This window comes from Belonocnema kinseyi, chromosome 5 (genome assembly GCF_010883055.1).
Source record: "Belonocnema kinseyi isolate 2016_QV_RU_SX_M_011 chromosome 5, B_treatae_v1, whole genome shotgun sequence".
Lineage (NCBI taxonomy): Eukaryota > Metazoa > Arthropoda > Insecta > Hymenoptera > Cynipidae > Belonocnema > Belonocnema kinseyi.
The window spans coordinates 123,628,929-123,648,086 of NC_046661.1; the positions used below are offsets into that span (position 1 = coordinate 123,628,929).

The 19,158-nt window shown below is 32.0% G+C and overlaps 1 protein-coding gene across 1 annotated transcript in view; it reads right to left on the reverse strand.

Moving 5' to 3' along the window:
- Nucleotides 1-16,784, reverse strand: part of LOC117173868 — a 216,578-nt gene extending 199,794 nt beyond the window's left edge. Inside the window, exon 1 of the mRNA XM_033362514.1 lies at nucleotides 16,608-16,784. Within this exon, the coding sequence (XP_033218405.1) occupies nucleotides 16,608-16,784 (177 nt within the window). The remainder of the gene's footprint in view (nucleotides 1-16,607) is intronic.
- Between the last annotated feature and the right edge of the window lie 2,374 nt (nucleotides 16,785-19,158).

Sequence of the window (19,158 nt, forward strand, 5' to 3'; positions counted from 1 at the left end):
GCTACAAGCTATCTAAGGATGGTACTATAGAACGCCACCTCAAGGTAGGCCTAGTGGCGCCATCTCTTGGTCAGGCCGGAAACTTATCAATCCACCATCGTACATGCTTTTTTTCATGTGTATAACCTTTCTTGTCCCGATATCAAGGAATCTGAGCTCGTTCTTCGTCCATGGAACTACTCCAAATGAATAGAGTACTACCGGGACGGCAAGCATGTTCGTTGCAGATACTTTGTTCCTCGCCGACAGTTCAGAAGACCAAATCTGCCGGATGAGACGTTTGTATCTGCTTCGGAGAGTATCCTTTATAGATGACACATCCTGAATGCGGCTCTGTGGCACGCCCAGATATGTATAAGTCTCTCCAGCGCAAAGGTGTCGTATAAGTCAATGGGAAGTCGAATCGAAAGCTTTCCAATAACCTATCCAGGCCATCGATAGGTCACGCTGGTAGAATGCTGCATCTTTGCAGACACATCTATCGATGAGCAGGTTCTCCCGACATCCCGCTACGCCTTTCTTTAGGCCTCCTTGTTCATACATTTCTTGCCACACATGTTCAATTGCACGAACAATCCTATCATTTAGGATAGCTGTGAATATCTTATACAGTGTGTTCAGACAATTGATTGGCCTGTAATTCTTCGGTTCAGCTAAGTTGCCTATTTTCGGCAGGAGTATTGTGCGCCCTTCCACCGACCACTCCCGAATTCGGCTCTTCCGCCTTTAAATATGAGGTTAAAATACGGGTCAAATGCTGATGGGTTGAAGGAAACTGCTTCCACCAGAAGGTTTTGATATAATCTGGTCCCAGTGCGGAATAGTTCTTCATCCCTCTTAGTACTTTTTTCACCTCCTTGGCAGTGATGGGTGGGCATTCTTTATCAGGTGTTATGAGGGCTTCACATAGCTCCTTGAAGCTATTTATATTTTCTGAGTCTTCGTCCAGTCTATGCTGCACTTCGTAGACTTCTCTCCAAAATACTTCGACCTCCTCTGGTTTGGGCGGGTGTTCGACAGTAACTGGAGGGTCTTGGAAGAGTCGAGATGGGTCAGGGAGAAACTGTTGATTTTCTCTGACCCACCTCCCCCTCCGCTCTAGACTTCTCTTAGCGTAAGATAGTACCCGTATTCTCTGAGCAATATGCTGCCTGATTATCAGCAGCTTTGACTTCTCAAGTGTGTGATAACGGGTTCACAGTTTGCACGCGAACTTTCGAAGCTTGGCGGTAAAATTCCTGCTAGATGTAATGTAGTCAATCACACACCGAATGCGGGACGCGTACTGTCTAGCACAGCCTATCTTTATGGCAAGTTGATGCATTCGTCTTTTGGCCTTATGATCAACCGTTGGTTTTGTTTTACGGTTCGCATCGGCCAAAGCTCTCGCTGCATTATACACACAATAATTGATAGCCCAGAGGTCGGATTCTCCGGAAAAATGTCCACGAAGCTCGTCATCTATTTCAGCCAGATCTGTAGGCTTGAGAGAAACCTTGGTGTTGATGTTTCTCCGGGTCATAAAGCATCGCTCTTCCTCTATTGGATACCTGCCCACGGTTGGTCTCAGTGTCACCTCTCTTTCTCTGTTGCCGGCTTGTTCTAGCTGTGGTAGAGTAGGCGTTCCGCTTACATATGCCCTTTTTCGGAGTAGTTCAGCATGGTTTCGCAGATGTTGCTGCGAAAAATGCGATAGCTCCGGGTGTTTCTCGCACCACAGAGCATGCAGCCGTGCCATGTAACCCCGTTCAGGGGCCACACTCGCACCGTAGCACTTTAGCAAATCGTGATTCACTCGCTCCGTCCACCCGAAGGTCCCGAGATTCTGCCGATCCATTGCACTGAATCCATTTTCATTGATTCCCCCAGCTCTAGAGTGATCGGCATTGTTAGCCGACCCATTGTCGGGAGCCCTGCGCGTTCTGTTGTTTTGAACCGCACTTGCTACAACTATGTTTGGTGTTATCATTGTTGTTCCAAACAAGAAACAAGAATCTAGGGAAAGGGGTTCATCCATCCTTGTAGAGCCCCGCATGCAAGGATAAGGCTGCATACTCTGAGAAGTCGCCCGGTATCCCAGAGTCACCGTTCTAGACACCTCACCCAGGTGCCATTCAGCTTACAGCACGTTTTCACACCTCCGCTTAGGGGTATATTCCTTCGGGACCACCCCTGGACAATTGTCCGCGACTGCCTATTAATTTTTGTAACCATATTCAGTAGAAACCCTTGATACAGGGACCCTCTATCCGCAACCCGAGGACGCGTTCGGTATATACATATATTAAACATACATATTAAACAATTATGTTTGTTAATATTGATTAGGTTCTGCGTCACTTTATTTGAAACTTGTCACTTATAAATAGTATTTCATGTATGAAAGACAATTTGCATTTTAAAAAACACACCAAAAACATGAGGATGATATTTAAAAAGTAATATTGTATTCATATTCCATGGCTAATTGTGAAGAGAAATGATGAGTTTCAACTCGATTCTTTATCGAAATATCCTTTTTTTCGAAATAAACAATGGAATTATTTTTTGTGGATTCAAACAAATTACCGGCGATATGTATTAAAATCATTTTAAAAATGTTCTCGAAACCTTCTACAAAATTAAAATTTACAAAAAGCTGTGTGATCTAGTGCAGAATATTCACCAAAAATCTAAATTTTGCTCAATTACTAGCCCATACTTCTTGAGTTACTTAATATTAGATATACAGTTTTTTAGATTTTTTGGAAATAGTTCTGGTATTTGCTTTTAATGCTACTGCGACTTGGGAAATTGATTTAAATTCCATTACAGTAATATTTCTTTAACTATCCCAGTGCTAACAATTTTTTAAAAACTTTTTCGTTTCCAAATCTCCTAACCACTTCTTGGGGCCCCGTTATAAAATTACAATGTAACATACAATTAGAATCTGAAATAATGTATTCAATGAATGCTTGTAACGTAGAATTTACTATTATTATGAATGATAATAAAGAGCGAAATATCATTCAACTAATTTCAGAAAATTTAAAATACATTTTTGAAATTTAAACTCAGATACTCATTCTACAAAACTCACACAAACTTACAAAAATTACATAATTGAAATAAAGGTAATTCAGAAATAAATTTACTTTTATGATACAAATTTATGTTATCCAATTTAACAAAATTAAAGTTAAATCTTTATGTAATTTAATATTTTGAACAAAATTATTGAGCTGACGGTTAATTAATGACTCAGTATCATTAAAAGCATTAAACAATTATTTGTATCAATTAAAAAAAGTATGTAACTGGAATATGGGTATTTTTAAAATATAAAGAAACTTTCATTATACAAATTTTATGTAACATTCAATTACATAACCTTACAATTACAATTCCATATTTAGGTAATTGAATATTGTTGAAAATCAGGAATTAATTAACTAATGAATAATGTTTGTTAAGCCCTATACAGCTTTTTTTCTGTTGAATAATTTTTCGTTATAAAAAATGTGCCGACATGTTTTAAACTGTATTTCAGGTAATTTTCAAGACTTATTTTATGAGGAAAATACATATTTACGAGATCATTTTTATTAAAAATAACAATAATGGAAGTTTCCCTACAGGTCCAAGTGGAACGTTCCCAAACGGCGGACATTTTACACGATACTACGTTGAAATTTCAATTAATTTTTTTCTTATATTTTTAATTGTTTGGGTATAATTTTTTTTCATTAAAAAATGTTAAATGTCCAGATATGAATTGTAACCTTAAAATTGTTTTAAAAATTGAAAACGTATCTTTTACGATATAACCTAAAAAATCTCATCTTAAGCAGAAATTATTTCTGGAAGAGTTAGGCTATTAATTTCAAAATGTTGTATTTAGTATTTGGATAAAATTTATTATAAACTTACAGCAAAAAATCCTTGAGATTATGCCGCTTTTTTATTACATGTTGTTTTGTACTGTTGACAAATTTTTCGTCAAGTTACTTTATTCAGACAGTTACAGCGACACTTATAGCTTATTTAGAGGTTAGGTTATGCATGGTTATATATTCGTAACTACAGAAAGACCGCGTGAAATTCAAATCAAATTGAAATTTTACTTCTATTTTGGAATTCGAATATTGGAAATAAGTTTATTGTAAATATTGCTGGGACCCTGAATGTCTTTTCTAAAATTGATTGTATTATTGGCGCGTTGAATATTTATTATTTCTGGAAGAAGGCGTTTGTATTAATTTGGTTCACATTCAAGAATAATAACTTTATGGGTATCAAAATCGAAATTATGGGTGTGTTCATAAGCATGTTGAGCCAAAGCTGTATTTTGTAAATTATTATCAACAGATCCTTCATCTTCTCTATTTCTGAGATATAATGGTGTACTAGTTTGTCCAATGTAGTTTTTTTGCAATTTTTACAGGTCTGTCTGTACACACAGTTGCATTTTTCCCCCTTTTCTATTTTATTCGTTGTACTTTGAAGCAATATATTATTGAATTTCTGTTCAACTGAGAAAACTAACTGAATGTAAAATTTTTTTTAATTCCAAAAAGACATTCGTTATAACCTTCAATATAGGGCAAAACTATTAATTTTTTCTTTTCTAAGTTTAAGTTTTAATTGTTATTAGTGTGTATATTTTGATACATTTTTTGATTTTCCCGTAACGTTCAGCGACTTTAATTATTAACAATTCTAGAGGGTAGCCGTTTTTTAAAAGAGTATTTTTTACCCTTCATATTAATTTCAGAAAAAATTAAAACTAATTAACATATAAATCTAAAAATTGAATGCAGATACCAATTTCACAACATCAGAATCATTAAAAAAATTATGCAATTGAAATAAGGATGTTTCAATATAAATAAACTTTTTTAATGCAAATTTTATCCAATATTCAATTATATAACCTTCGAATAAATAATCAATTAATATCACCTAATTTTAATAAACTAAATTTTATACTTTATTTAATTTAATATTTTGAAAAAAATATTTATCTAATAATTAATTAATTATTCCACAAAAGGAGAAGCATTTAACTGTAACTTTCACTGAAGCATTCAAGTAACTTTTACTCAATATCTTTTTTCAAGTTTAAGCTTTCATTTTTTTTCAATTTGATTTATTAATAACTTTTTAAACTAATTCCAGAGATCATTAGTTTTAATTCAATCAATTCACAGTTAATCAGTTGGAAACATAAAAAGCATTAAGCAATCATTTTCATGGAATCATTATAATATTTTTTACATTATATTTTCTTTAAATTTGAAACAGCATTTTTATATATTTCATTCATTATTAAACTTTAAAACTAATTTTGAAAAAATTGAAATTATTTACTTATAATTTTGAAAATTGAATTTAGATACTCACTTCATTTCACAAGCATCAGAAAAATCTTTAAATTGTAATAGAGGTATTCTAAACAGAAAATAAACTTTTATTTTAAAACTAATACCTAATATTGAATTACATAAGCTGAAAGCAAATAATCAGTTCATGTTAATTAATTTAAAACATCTTAAATTGATTCTTTATGTAATTCAACATTGTTGTGAAAATTAATCAGCTAAAAATTAATTAAATATTTCACAACATAAAAAGCCTCAAGCAATTATTTTCATTGAAAAAATAAAATTATTTAAAGCTTTAAAAAACTATTTTCATTGTAACAATAAAATAATGTTCACTTTTAATAATTTTTTACTTTAAACATGTCTTTGTTTACCTTTAAATTATTATAGACTTTTAACTAATTCTAAAAAATATAAATTTTAGCAGAATCTATTAATAATTAATTTATGAGTAAAGAACATGAAAATCATTTAATAATTATTTTCATTCAAATTTGTATGTACATATGATTTTGAAAATTAAATTCAGATAATAATTTTTCAACATCGCAAACATTAAAAAAATGATTTTAATGGAGATATTTTAAACGAAAAACAAATTTTATTATAGGAATAATAGCCAATATTTAAAGACAATGAATTTATGTGACCTAATTGGAAACAATTTACATTCAGTTTAATAAAATCGATTAGTCAATAGTTAGTTTATCAGTTCATAATATAAAATGTAGTAATAAATTATTTTCATCGAAACATGAAAATAATTTTTACCCTATATTTTTCTGAAAATTTGAAGTATTAATAATCTTTTAAAATGTTTCCGTAGAAACTTAAAAACATATTAACATATAATTTTGAGGATGGAATTTAGATAATTATTTCAAAACATCGAAAACCTTTTTTAAATTATGTAGTGGAATAGGGAAATTTTAAATATGGATAAAGTTGTTTTATACAAATCATATCCCATATTAAATAACATAACTTCAAAGCAAATAATAAATCTATTTTCTTAGTTAAACTATATTCAACTTTAATTTTTAAGTAATTTAATATTGTAAAAAAAGTTAATCAGCTAATAATAATTAAGCGATAAATGCCAGTGGGCACAAAATTTGGCGACGTCTTTACGATATCGTTACTACATATTTACGACAACTTTACGACATCCTATGTCCATGTCGTTTCGGTGTCTTTGCGATATCGTAAAGACATCGTCAGATCACACGACTCATTTACGATATCGTAAATATACTTTAACGACATGGACATAGGACGTCGTAAAGTTGTCGTAAAGATATAACGATGCCGTGAAGATGTCATAACGATGTCGTAAAGACGTCGCCAAGTTTTGTGCCCAATGGGATAACATGAAAGCATTAAATCAATTATTTTCACTGAATCATACAAATAGTTTTTATTTTGCACATATTTTTTCTTAATTTGCACTTTTTTTCTGTTACTTGGGTTTAGTAATCAACTGATAACTATTTAATCACTTTTCAAGATAAAAAAAGCATCAAAGAATTATTTTCATTAGAAAATATAAAGGATTCTTATTTTATATTTTACTTGAAACTAAAAATTGCAGTTCTAAAAATTTTATTCATTGTTTTAGTTCACCTTTTAAACTAATTCCAGGAAAAATTAAAATATATATACAAGTAATTTTGAAAAACGAATTCAGGTAGTCACACATTTTACGTATATTAAAGTAGTTTATAACACTGAGGTGGTGCCGCGAACTTCGAGAATACTACAGTAATAGAAGTAGAAACAACATAGTCGATTCCTACTATACAACATTACTACCAAGATGTTGGTTTTCATATGAAGGATTATAGTAAAACTTGTCTCATTGGCTCAGTGTCGGCAATTCTATCAAACATTTTTATCTTTAAGACTCCAAACAATTTTTTGAGATTTATATTCAAAATCAAAGTGGATTTTACATCAAAAAGAATCAAAGACAGAAAATTGAGACCTTTTAAACTTAGCTTCCTAAGTTTAAAGAAGTCCGATGTTAATAATTTATTTAATGTTATTCTATTTCTTTTGAGTGATCTTTGGGTTTTATTGTTGACAGAATGGTTTTCACCCAATACTTATTCTTCTTGAAATTTTCCTTCTGTTTAAGAGTGTCGTGCCGTACCTTTTCGTTGGATTCGGTACTCAGGTAGTAGCGTGATGCCTCTTTGTTTAACAGAATCTGATCCGTTTTTCCTGGGAGTTCAGTGTATTTGTTATTCTAGAGCATTTAATTTTTTTAATTTAAAGTTAGTATATCTTTTGACCATTCAGGTCTTTTAGTTCCATTCTTAAAATCTGTGTTTCCTTCTCTTTCGGCTTTGTTAAGTGACTTTCCCGAACCGATCGTCTTCTGGTGTTGTGGGAAATGGCGAGTCGAATGACGTATTACTTCCGGTTGCGTCGGAATCGATCGTTAGTTGAACGATCGAGGTCGTAGCTTCTCGCGGATACATCTATTCTAATTTTTCCAAACAACCAAAACCTTTTTTTTGTACAAAGTGCTTGTCGGATCGACTGTTCGACACATTATTTCGATTGCAGTGATTCCTTCGCTATCCCACGCCAGTCCGCGACCAATTAATATTTTTGGTCCTTCAAGCCGTATTGTGGGTGAATGGAAGAGAATGATCTCAGGTATGACACACATGCTTCTTGGCTTTGTGATTGTTCTCAACATTGCAAACGTCTCGAATCAGGCTCATGTGTGTTCTGCTTTTTGGACATACGTCGGGATCAAGATTTTGATGAGGAATGGATTGAGTGCTTTTGGAATTGGATATCATAATTTTCTCAAGCAAGTGCGGACTTTGCGCGGCAGGCATAATTTATGTTAGCACTGAGCAGCGTTGAGCCAGGCTACACGAAAATTATTGCTCGGGGATTCAGGTATCAAAAGCATAGGACTGCGAATTGGAATCCTTTTGGATTTAATGGATAATTGCATGATTTACAGGTAATTTTGCATAATTAACCAATATTTTGAATGACTGAGATTCAGCCCTTTGATATCTTAATGTTTTCAGGTGAAATCTTCCTTTTGGTATCTATGTATGTTCCACTTAAGTGGGGCGGACGGGGGTATCGCAGGCGCCCTTCTGGTGAACGACGCTGTGCAATGAGAATGCTTATATTAAAATTTCTGAGATTTAAAATGGATACTTGTCAATAAATAAATATTCTCTTATCAATGTAATTTTTATTACAATGTATATTCGGTACAAAATTGCTGAATTTATATTCATTAAATAACATTTTGTTGCCATGTTAGTCATGTCGTTAATTTTAAAGTCTTCTAAAAGTTAAAAGAAAAGGTATTTCGTATTTTATGTTACTTTCAGGGGTTAGATGATTATGTTTTTGAATGTAAATGAATAGATATTGGTCTCCAATTTGAGTGGATTTAATATGTTCGAAGTATTCTTATCGTATCTTCGGAACTGGTGGACGACATACGTATATCTCAGGGACCGACATAGAACAGAAGGAGGTTTTCAGGGAATTTAACGCATTTTTCTGTTGATTTCTATATTGCTATTATTGCTATTTGCTTGCTTCATTCTTAGGATATTGCTTTCTAAAAGTTTTAATGTTCAATATCTTTTAATTAATTTTGGATTTCCGAACCATGAAAATAAATCACCGACACCCCAGAATGAATTTGGCAAATTCGTGAACTAATGGAATTACCATAACCAGACATTATCGAAGATATTCTTTTTCGCAACGACTTCGTCTTTTTTCTAAAACACCCATAATTATACAAACGATTAATTTAAAATAAATATAACAATAGTTTGGCAAAAAATAATTGTATTACTTGGTACTGTCTAAAAACGGAGAAAATTTGCTTTTTCAGATGGATTCATCTTCGTTGCCAGACAGCAGACATGTAAATTAATGATTTCTTTTTTCTAAAGGCCTTTTCTTGGAGTATCGATGGTGGCCGTGTTTACCCTATCTGGATTTCTGGCCACTAATTAAATCGCTAAAATTTTGAATAGTAACATCTAGATAATCTTATTAAGTATCTATTTTTCTCCGTGTGGGTCTCGGCAATACATAGGACTTTATTACTCTCTCCCTCGCATTCTCATTTTCTGTTGTTCGATGTTCGCAAGCCGAGACCCCTTGCTGGGGATCTATTTTGTCAATAATATTGGTTGCAGGTCTGCAAACATTATGGAGTTTATGAACATTCGTGGGCAAATCTCATTTTGACAGCCATGGACTTCTTGAAGAGCAAATTGTCCTTGGTACCTTCGATCACACATATAAGGAACCTTTTTCTCACATTTCTGAAAATCCAGTGTTCCTGTGACAGCGAATTCCAGCACTGCGGACTATAAAAACGTTCTATCCGCCCGTGAGTGAATCCTGAGGCAGGTTCACCGCCTCAAAATAGAACGCCTAGCCGGCTCGAAAGTTACTTCTCGGTTCCTAATTACATCTATAAATCCCTCTTGTGCTACTTATCACCCAAAACCACAACATCAATTGTTTTCAACAGGATTCGTTGTCATCAATGTGATAAACAGCATCATGGCACACTTCATGCTAACATTACTTAAAAAAGGCCTTCGACTTAGGACTCGGACCCTTAAAACAGTGAGAAAGTTCGTTTGCATTCGGAATCTGACTATTCGTTCTCTTACTGTTTTCTGACAAGTTCTCCTTGCTATATCACAAGTCGCTATAAGGACCTGGGATGAATACCAACTTCGAACCAGATCCCTCCTCGATCCTAGTTCTGAGACCAGTTCTTTATCCTGAAAATTAGTTACCCATTTGATTGATCACAACAGGCCATCAATGTTTCCCTCAACACGGTTGAACCTAAACCAATCGAGATTGCTGGTAGACCCGTGACGCCATCATCTTGATTCTCGCCTATCATTGTCACTTGCCGAGGTGAATACTCTTTGACTTGAATTTCTCATGGGCGCTCAAATTTACAGTTAACTTTTTCTGGATGCAATTCTTGAAGAATTACGAAAGCCTCCCGTCGCCTCTTCGGTTCTTTTCTGGATTCGTACACAAGTAATTGAAACTCTCTCTTGCAGTCACCTACGCTTGGTTGGACTCACGAAGCGTTCTTGTTTGGATTCAAGCGGTTGACTCTTTCCGCTGACCGATTTATGTAGCCAGTCGGATTTTAGAGGTCCAGCCGGCTCTTCAACGCCTTTCAACGTCACGTCCCTACAAATTAAAATCCAGCTGATCGTAACACTCGCGAAATGGATCCTCGTGCTTGAACTTAGTAGAGCCTGTGATAGAATGTCCCCGAATAGCTTTCGCAGGGTGAAGCTCACTGGGCAGTGTTTATCACTTTCATAATGAAAGTTCTTCCACTGACCCTTCCCAAGAAAATTATAAGGAATTCGAGCAGCTATCCATTTCAGTTCGTCACGCACACTGCATCCTTATTACCATCAGCAATTTCTCTTCATCGACTCGTGTAACAAGAGTGATTGCGCGTTGCTTGCGCTTTAAACTTCTTCCTAAGTCTGCTGTAGAGCAGTTTTGGACTCGTGAATTAGCGCTTTAATCCCGAAGAAACCCACAGCGCATTTGTGAGTTTGTTTCTTCTGTGCTAAGAACGAATTCTCGGAGCAACACCTTCGAATAAGGAACTGCATTATGTTAATGACAGGCGTTTTTTTTACTCAATCAATGTATAATAGATCTGATGGGACTTATCTCATTGATACTTTCATGCACCGCTGGGACGTGTGACCAGTGTTGATCGCGAAAAGGATGGATTTGTGCGATCTGCCTCTGCTGAAACATCTTTTAAGATCTACAATCGCTCTATTGCACATTGTGTTGGTTACCAGTTGTGCGCTGCCACAATGCGGCCAATTGTGCTCCATGGCGGGCGGAACTGAATTTCTTACTTATACACAGAAACTTATTGTGTGTCATGGCGGGCGGCACTAAACTCTTGACATCTATACGTGGAATTTGTTTCGTTCGGCGAACGAGGCGGGCGGGACGTTAATAATTTATATAATTTTATTTATTTCTTTATTTAGCAGACTCGGACCCTTTTTTCCTGGGAGTTCAGTGTCAACCAAGGTTCTGACGAGTGCGGGCTTTCCGATGATTGAACCAGTTTAAATCAAGTGTGTTTGTTATTCGAGACCATTTGATTTTTTATATTTAAAGTCAGTATATATTTTGACCATTCAGGTCTTTTAGTTCCATTCTTAAAATACTTATTATTTACAAAAAAAGATCCATCCAGCTTGTAATCGAAACTAGGTCTTTTTCACAGACATGCCATATGGCAAGGTTTTCTCTAAAGAGTTATAGGTATAAAATATAGGAAATCGATATTATCATCGGGATGGTCAATGACCGATTTTATGACATATTTAAATTAAATTTTACCTGTGAATAAATATCCCTCCCCATTGCTCCTCTGGGAATCGAATCCAGGTCTTGCGATTACCGGTCGGGTGCTCTACACGCTAAGCTACTGGAGAGGTCGAAAGAAGAATCTTTTTTCACTGATTTTTTCACTTTTTTCACTTCACTTTTTTCACTGAAGAATCTTTTTTCACTGATAAAAGATTCTTTTTCGATATCTCCAGTAGCTAAGTGGGTACACGAACCGACCGGTAATCGCAAGACCAGGATTGGATATCTAGCGGATCGAAGGGGAGCATCGGGGAAGGCTCTTTTTTCACAAATAAAATTTAATTTAAAAATATTATAAGAATGTGAAATTCTGAATTTGAAGGGTATCTTAGATCGATACTGTAGATAAATATTTTCACTTAATGTGATAAGTATCTCATCTGATCAGTCATTTACCATCTCGATGATAATACAGATTTCCTATATTAATTTTTTTATTTTTGCAATTTGGACATGTGTACATCCTCGTCAGTTTTTAATTTGTAGAATTGACCGAGACGGAACAACAGGATTATACGAGAATGGCTCCACGAAGATTAATTTTATAGAAAAGTAGCGACAAGCCTCAGTCTAATTGAATTGATGAAAGAAATTTTAGTTAATAATGATCAAAGTAAAAACTGATTCTTTAATGTCTTTGAATTTTATTAAAACGCGATCTTTTGAGTCAGGAGGTTTCAGAAATCAATATTTTTTAATTTCTGTTGGAAATTACATAGAAAAAATCTATCTGTAAAAAAGACACGAACAAGTAGCTAGGTTTCGGATATGAGAAAAATGTATCGGATATTGATGTATTCTCGTAAACAATTTGTGAACTTTGAGAGCGAACTGATGTAATCGATGTGAACATTCTAAAACGGTACATCAACTTTTTTTCGTGAAAAGGTTCGAACATTTTACAAGTGATTGGGAAAAGATTCTCAGAGTACTGACGAACTTATCTAACAAATCTAGAAACTGGAAGCGTCTTTTGTTTGTCTTTTGAGTAGCTAGGAGCTTTATAAAATTTACATTGTTTGTTCTTGACGTCTGCGCGTGTTTACGCACAATTGGTTTATATTTAGAAACTGGTGAGTCAGCAGTCTTCAAAGGTTCGAATTCTATGAATTGCGAATTTATAAATTAATATAAATTAATTCGTGAAAAGAACATTTTTTTCTTTTTATATTTAAGTCTGAAATTTCAGGAACTGTTCGTAGGAAATTCGAATTATTAGTGAAAATTCTTTTATCTTATATCCGAGACCTAGCTAAAATTTCGTGACTTTTTTACGGACACATTTTTCCATATATTATTTTAATTTTATCAGCAAAGAAAATATACGATAACTCTTCAACGTTTATGAATTTTTTTCGAACACCATCTTCAGCATCCAAATTCGCGTCCCCAAATATTACGGGGTCAGGAGGTTTTTAGAAGCCTATACTTTGCATCGATGAGGGCGCTGTAAGCAACTTTTTTAACTGCGCATGTGCCCAAAAACGCGAGTCTATTTGAAATCAATCAATACTGTCAATAATAATAATACGGATAAATACACCCGACTCTAAGTTTTTCGCGGATTAGTAAGTCCTAGAGCTGCTGTCCCATGCAGTTTCCCAGCTCAAGGGGCAAGAGTAGATTGCTACTCTTGTCTGAAGCGGAAAAGCGCAATACACCAGGAATTACAAACGGAGATTGCGCAATAGTATGCAGTTTAGAAAGTCACGTTAGTGTTAGTGTTTTTCAAGTGTCTTTCAAGTGTTTTTGTTGACGTACGACTATTTTCCAACCAAAAATCAATATAATAAAACGAAAAAATGACTAAAATATCCTTTTATCGGTTGAAAACCTTTCAATTTCACGAAATACAAGCAACTGTCCGAAATTTGAGGTTATAAAGCCACTAAACTGAAATTTTGTATACAGTATTTTATTTCATGCCACTGAAAGTTCGTTATCGTACGGTTCTTCAATTCCGCGCGCAAAATATTATTTAATATTTGTTAAGGAATAAGTTTCAGAAATAAAAATATTTATTTGTAACCATCTTATACCTCAATATTTGTTTGATATGAGATTTCAATTTTAGTTATCGTTTACCGAAGAGATTCACAGATAAATCTGTTTCAGGCCCACCGAAAGAAATCTCTGAGTTTTTTTTAGCGAAATAGCCTGGCCCATTTGAGTCTATAAACAAAGTCGATTTGAAACAAAATAGTCTCGGAGATAGTTCGAGCGATTTGGCTCCTTTTCAAGATCCTTTTAGTGGTCCTTTTAAGAGTGGTGCGATGGTAATATAATGTTCCTTTTGTATTCGTCATGTACCGGGCGGGCAGAGTTATTTATAGTAGTTGGTCGTGGCTAATCCGCTCTCCCTTTTTAAATTTCTCTTCAAATTATTAACACTTTTTTTGAATTGATGAATTTTCTCATTATACTTATTTATAATTATCACTTATATACTGATATACAATTTTCTAGTTAAATTAAAAAATGTTGTCTTTTTTGGCGTTTCTCATTCCATTTACGAGAAACGTTCTATTAATTCCAATTTTAAGCATTAAAAAAAAAGTTAGATACCTGAAGTCATCGAAACTCGTAGATTCCGAATTATTATGTTTTAGGCTGTTAACTATGAAATAAAAAAAATCTACTTCTAAATTTTAATCCGAAAACTTAACAAAGGACCCTTGAGTGTCGGCTACTCTATTGAGATAGCCTCTCTGCTTGTTATTTATGATCGTATTTTTATTACAATTTCGGAAAGGATATTTTAAAGCCTTCAGACCATTTAAACGAGCTTCCTGGACCTTTAGAAATTTCTAGCTGAGTGTCTGCGGAGAATTTCTCTGAGCTTCTTTGACCTAAAGAATTTTTAGTATATACTCAAAGATTCTTTTCGATAGGTAGGTCATAGTTTAGGACGCAAGTGATGTTTTTTATTTTAAATTTCTGGAAATTTCAGATAAATAATATATGTTAAAATGCTGAATAGAAATATAATATTTTCATTTCCGATTTCACCAGAAATTACCTTTTTTATTGGATAACCATACTGATTTACCATTCAAAGTATCATAGTATACGACAAAAAGAGAAATTAAATAATGTAAGATAAGAAAATAATTTTGTCACTGGCATTGAAATCTAGGTTCGGGATTGGTCCCGTAAAACTGTTTTACTTTTGAATCCTAACTATAAATATTATATTTTCGATTCAGACTTTGTCAAAAATGGCCTCCTACGAATACCAAGCTGCATCCCTTAATCTTTCTGGCAATATAAGAATTTTTAACATATTGTAAAGAAATGTCAAACGGGGTTAGAAAGAACCCAAATGTCAACATTGAGAACCTATATTTATACATCTTGTTCAATTTGTCGTCAAACCTCGAAAAGTAGATCACCCAACCTAACTTTAAAAATGTTTAATTATTTTTTAGGTGGCAGTAATGTCAAAAATTATTTTTTAAGTATTTATTCTTACGGATATTTTTTAATACCACAAAAACTTTTAAGTTCTTTGAAGACCTTAAAATATTTTTAAATATTTTGAAATATTTAAAATAATTTAAAATTCCTCAAGTCTATTGCAATTCCTTGGAATCTTAAAAACTAACCTAAAATATTAAACATTCTTTAAGATATTTTTTTTAAATTTTGAATCTTTGGAAATATCCTAAAATATTGAAAATCTCTTTAAATCTCTACATGCTTTGAAATTCCTCAATTATTGCCAATATAAAATTGCAACATCGTTGCATAATTTTCTCTTCTATATGTTTTAAAAATGTCAAGTATTTGTTAAGAAAATTCATATATCGTCTGAAATATCTTAAAATACTTTTAAATTGCTAATCTACTAACTCTTACGAAATCCGATAAAATTTATCAAATTTCTTTGAAGCTTCTAAAATTTCATAAAACCATATAAGCCCTACAAAATCCTTCTAAATCTTTGGAAATTCTTTAAAACCGCATGAAATTTTTTATTTCCTTTAAATTATTAAACTTCTCAGAAATTCCTTGATATTTTTTTATATATTTTTTAATTTCTTGACATCCCATAACATTTTTTGAATCTCTTTTGGAAATTCATTGGAATCTTTCAAAATACCATAATTTGAAAAGCTTATTCTTGAATCTTTAAAATTCTTTGCAATCCCTCAGTTCTGGTGAATACATTTTTTGAAATTTCAATAATATAGTATAAAATTCTTTGAAAATCCGTAAAATTACACCAATTCTGAAGATATTCCTTGAAATCCCTTGCAATTTTGTTAATCTTTTTAAACTTTATTTTTATCCCTCAAAATATCTTAAAAACTTTGAAATTCTTGGAAATTACTGAAATCCTTAGTGGCATTTTTAATAGTAGTAATTTCGAAAACATGTTAAAAAAACCTACTTGTATTTATGGATATTTTTTTACAGAATGGAGAAAAAAATAAAAATACTAATCTAATTATACCGATACGAAGACTTTATAAGATTATTACAATCTTTTATTGTAAAATTACTAAGCTTTAAGACTAACTTTAAATTTAAGGATTTTACCTAACAATGGCGACTCCCCACTCTTTTAAAATCTGTTACATAATTTATCACTGACCCATATAAGGAACATTTTCATTCATTAAAATAAGATTTCGTTTACTAATGTCTTTACGTATTTTATTAATTTAAACAGTTTAAACAGTTCAAGGTTTTAAATTACTCTGTGATTCATAAATAATCGATCTTTTCTATGTTTCATTTAATTGATCCATTTAATGTTATAATAGATATGGTTTCAATTTAGGTTACCTGACTACTTCCAATTAACAAAATACTTCTGGTTGGTCGAGCTGAAAAATAATTTGCATCCCTTTCCAGAATTCGAGCTGAGGAAAGAGAACTGTTAGACTTTTCAATGTCAGGATGTAGGATAATTATTACAGAACTTGAATCCTCTTTCGCTGATTCTTTGTAATTTGTCTCCATTTTGATCAATTTTGATGTAGACAGAAAAATGAAGATCACTTCGTATTATTAAAAATGATGGAGTATGTATCTATGATTCTTCTATTACAAAATTGTCATTAAATAAGTTTTATTTGAAGTAGAATTTTCCTCGGATAATCAAATTCCTTTACAAAATTTTTATGCATTCTGAGAATTAATAATTTATTAGGATGAGACCCAAATTGCAAATTAAAAATAATCAAATTACAAGACCTTTCAAGTTTAAAAAGTGCAACAAGAAAAATTGCATATAGAGGTAAAAAATATATAATCTAGGACCTGTTAAATGCTCTTTATATTAAAATTTTGAAATTAAAAATGTAGGTGCTTGTAAATTTTGAATCTTCAAAGTTATGAAGTTTAGCTATAAAATGAAACATTGAATGAAAAATTTTGAAAGTTAGGGAGCTTACAAAATAATGCAACATTTTTTAATTTAAGAAGAAATAAGCAACCAAATTATTATTTGTCAAACAAATTTTGTATCTGTTTTCAATACAATTTATTCTCCCAAATAAGGAAACAATTTTCCGAATAAGATGAGAATATTAATTACAATATCTAATATAAAGCAAAATTGACAACTGAGAAGGTAGTAGGCTGAAAAACATAAGAAGTTAAAAAAAAATAATCTTGTTATTTTAAGAGATTTATTAAAATTCTAATATGAAAGGTACTTTAAAATAAGGGATAATATCAGTTTTCGCTAGAAGGAACAAGGAACGAAATTCCAAACTAAAGTGATGAAAATTTGATATCAAAAAGGCTGAGAGTTTCATTTTGAAGTAATTACAACTTTTATACTTTGAAGTTATTACAAACGTCGAAGTACTTTAAACTTTCAAGAGCTTTCAAAATTCTAATATCCATTAACAAACTGAAATTGAGATTCTTGTTCTAATCGACAATCACTTAGAGCTTTGACATTAACATTTTTTTCATAATTCTCTTTGTACAATTTTGGGCGTTTACCTTGAGTTTAAAAGTCAAGCATAACGAATTAAATGCGAGTTGGGTAGTAACTAAGTCACTGAAAAGTTACGTTATTTGTAACAATTAGGATAGCTTTGTTACTAATTTGAAATGTAACTTGTAACGTAACTTAGTTATGATTTTTGCAGTAACTTAGAACTTTAATTTTAGTTACTTTGAAGTTACTTCGTGTTTTTTGTATACTATCTCCTATTAAGAGAGATTTATAATAATCTCTTTTAGGTTGTAAGTTTAATTACGTGGTTGAAAATTAATGTATTTTGTTAAGAATTTAACTACTTTCGTAAACAGTTCAACTATTTGGTTGAAATGTAACTTTTTTTTATAATTTATATTTTGGGTTTGAAAATGCTACTGTTTTGTAGAAAATTCTTAAATTTGATTTGAAAATTTAACAATTTAATGGATATTTTTGTTGTTTCTTGGTTCAAAATTTGTACTATTTTGAGCTTTTTCGTTTTAAAATTTATCTCTTTTGATAATAAATCAAATTTTTCTTTTTTTTTAAATTCAACTATTTTGGTAGAAAATTAACTTGGCTCGGATGACTATACAGCTATTTAGTATAAAATAATCTTTTTTTTTGGTCAAATATAAGTTTGAATTTAATTATTTTGGTAGAAAGTTCAACTAGTTTGTTGAAAAATAATGAAGACTTGTTGAAAATTCACATATTTTAAACTGTTTATTTTGGTTGAGATATTCACCTCTTATGGTAAAAAAATTCTGAAGGGGGTTCAGCTATTTTTTTTAAATTTGTGTATTCTGGTTGAAAATGTAATTAATTGGTTAAAAGTTGATCTACTTTCTTGACGATCCCGTTGTTTGGTTAAGAAACTATCACTGTCGTTGAAAATTCATCACTTTGGTAGTAAATGTAAAATGTTTGTTTTAAATTCATTTTTTTAGGGGAAGGGGGTGGAAAATTCAAATATTCTTATTATTGAAATACTGGTTTGAAACTGGTAGAAATTTCAACTATTTGGTTAAAAATTAACTTTTTTGTTGAGAATTAATATTTTCTATATGAAAGTTTAACCATATAGTTGCAAATTCGTGTATTATGTTAAAAGTTGAACTATTTTAGTAAAAAAGCGAAATGTTGTTGAAAATTAATTTGCTTATTGAAAATTGGTCTTTTTGACTTGAAAATTAATTTTTTTCGGTAAGGAAATTTCATATGTTTATTTAAAAATACAACTGGTTCATTAAAAAATATCACTGAAAAATTCTACTTTAACTGATGCCTATTTATTTTTAAATTAAGTTTTTATGCTGATATCGTCGCAGTTATTTTGATTTTTAAATTATAAAATTAAAGAACTAAAAAAGTAACTGTTTAGGTAACTTTAAGTTACAT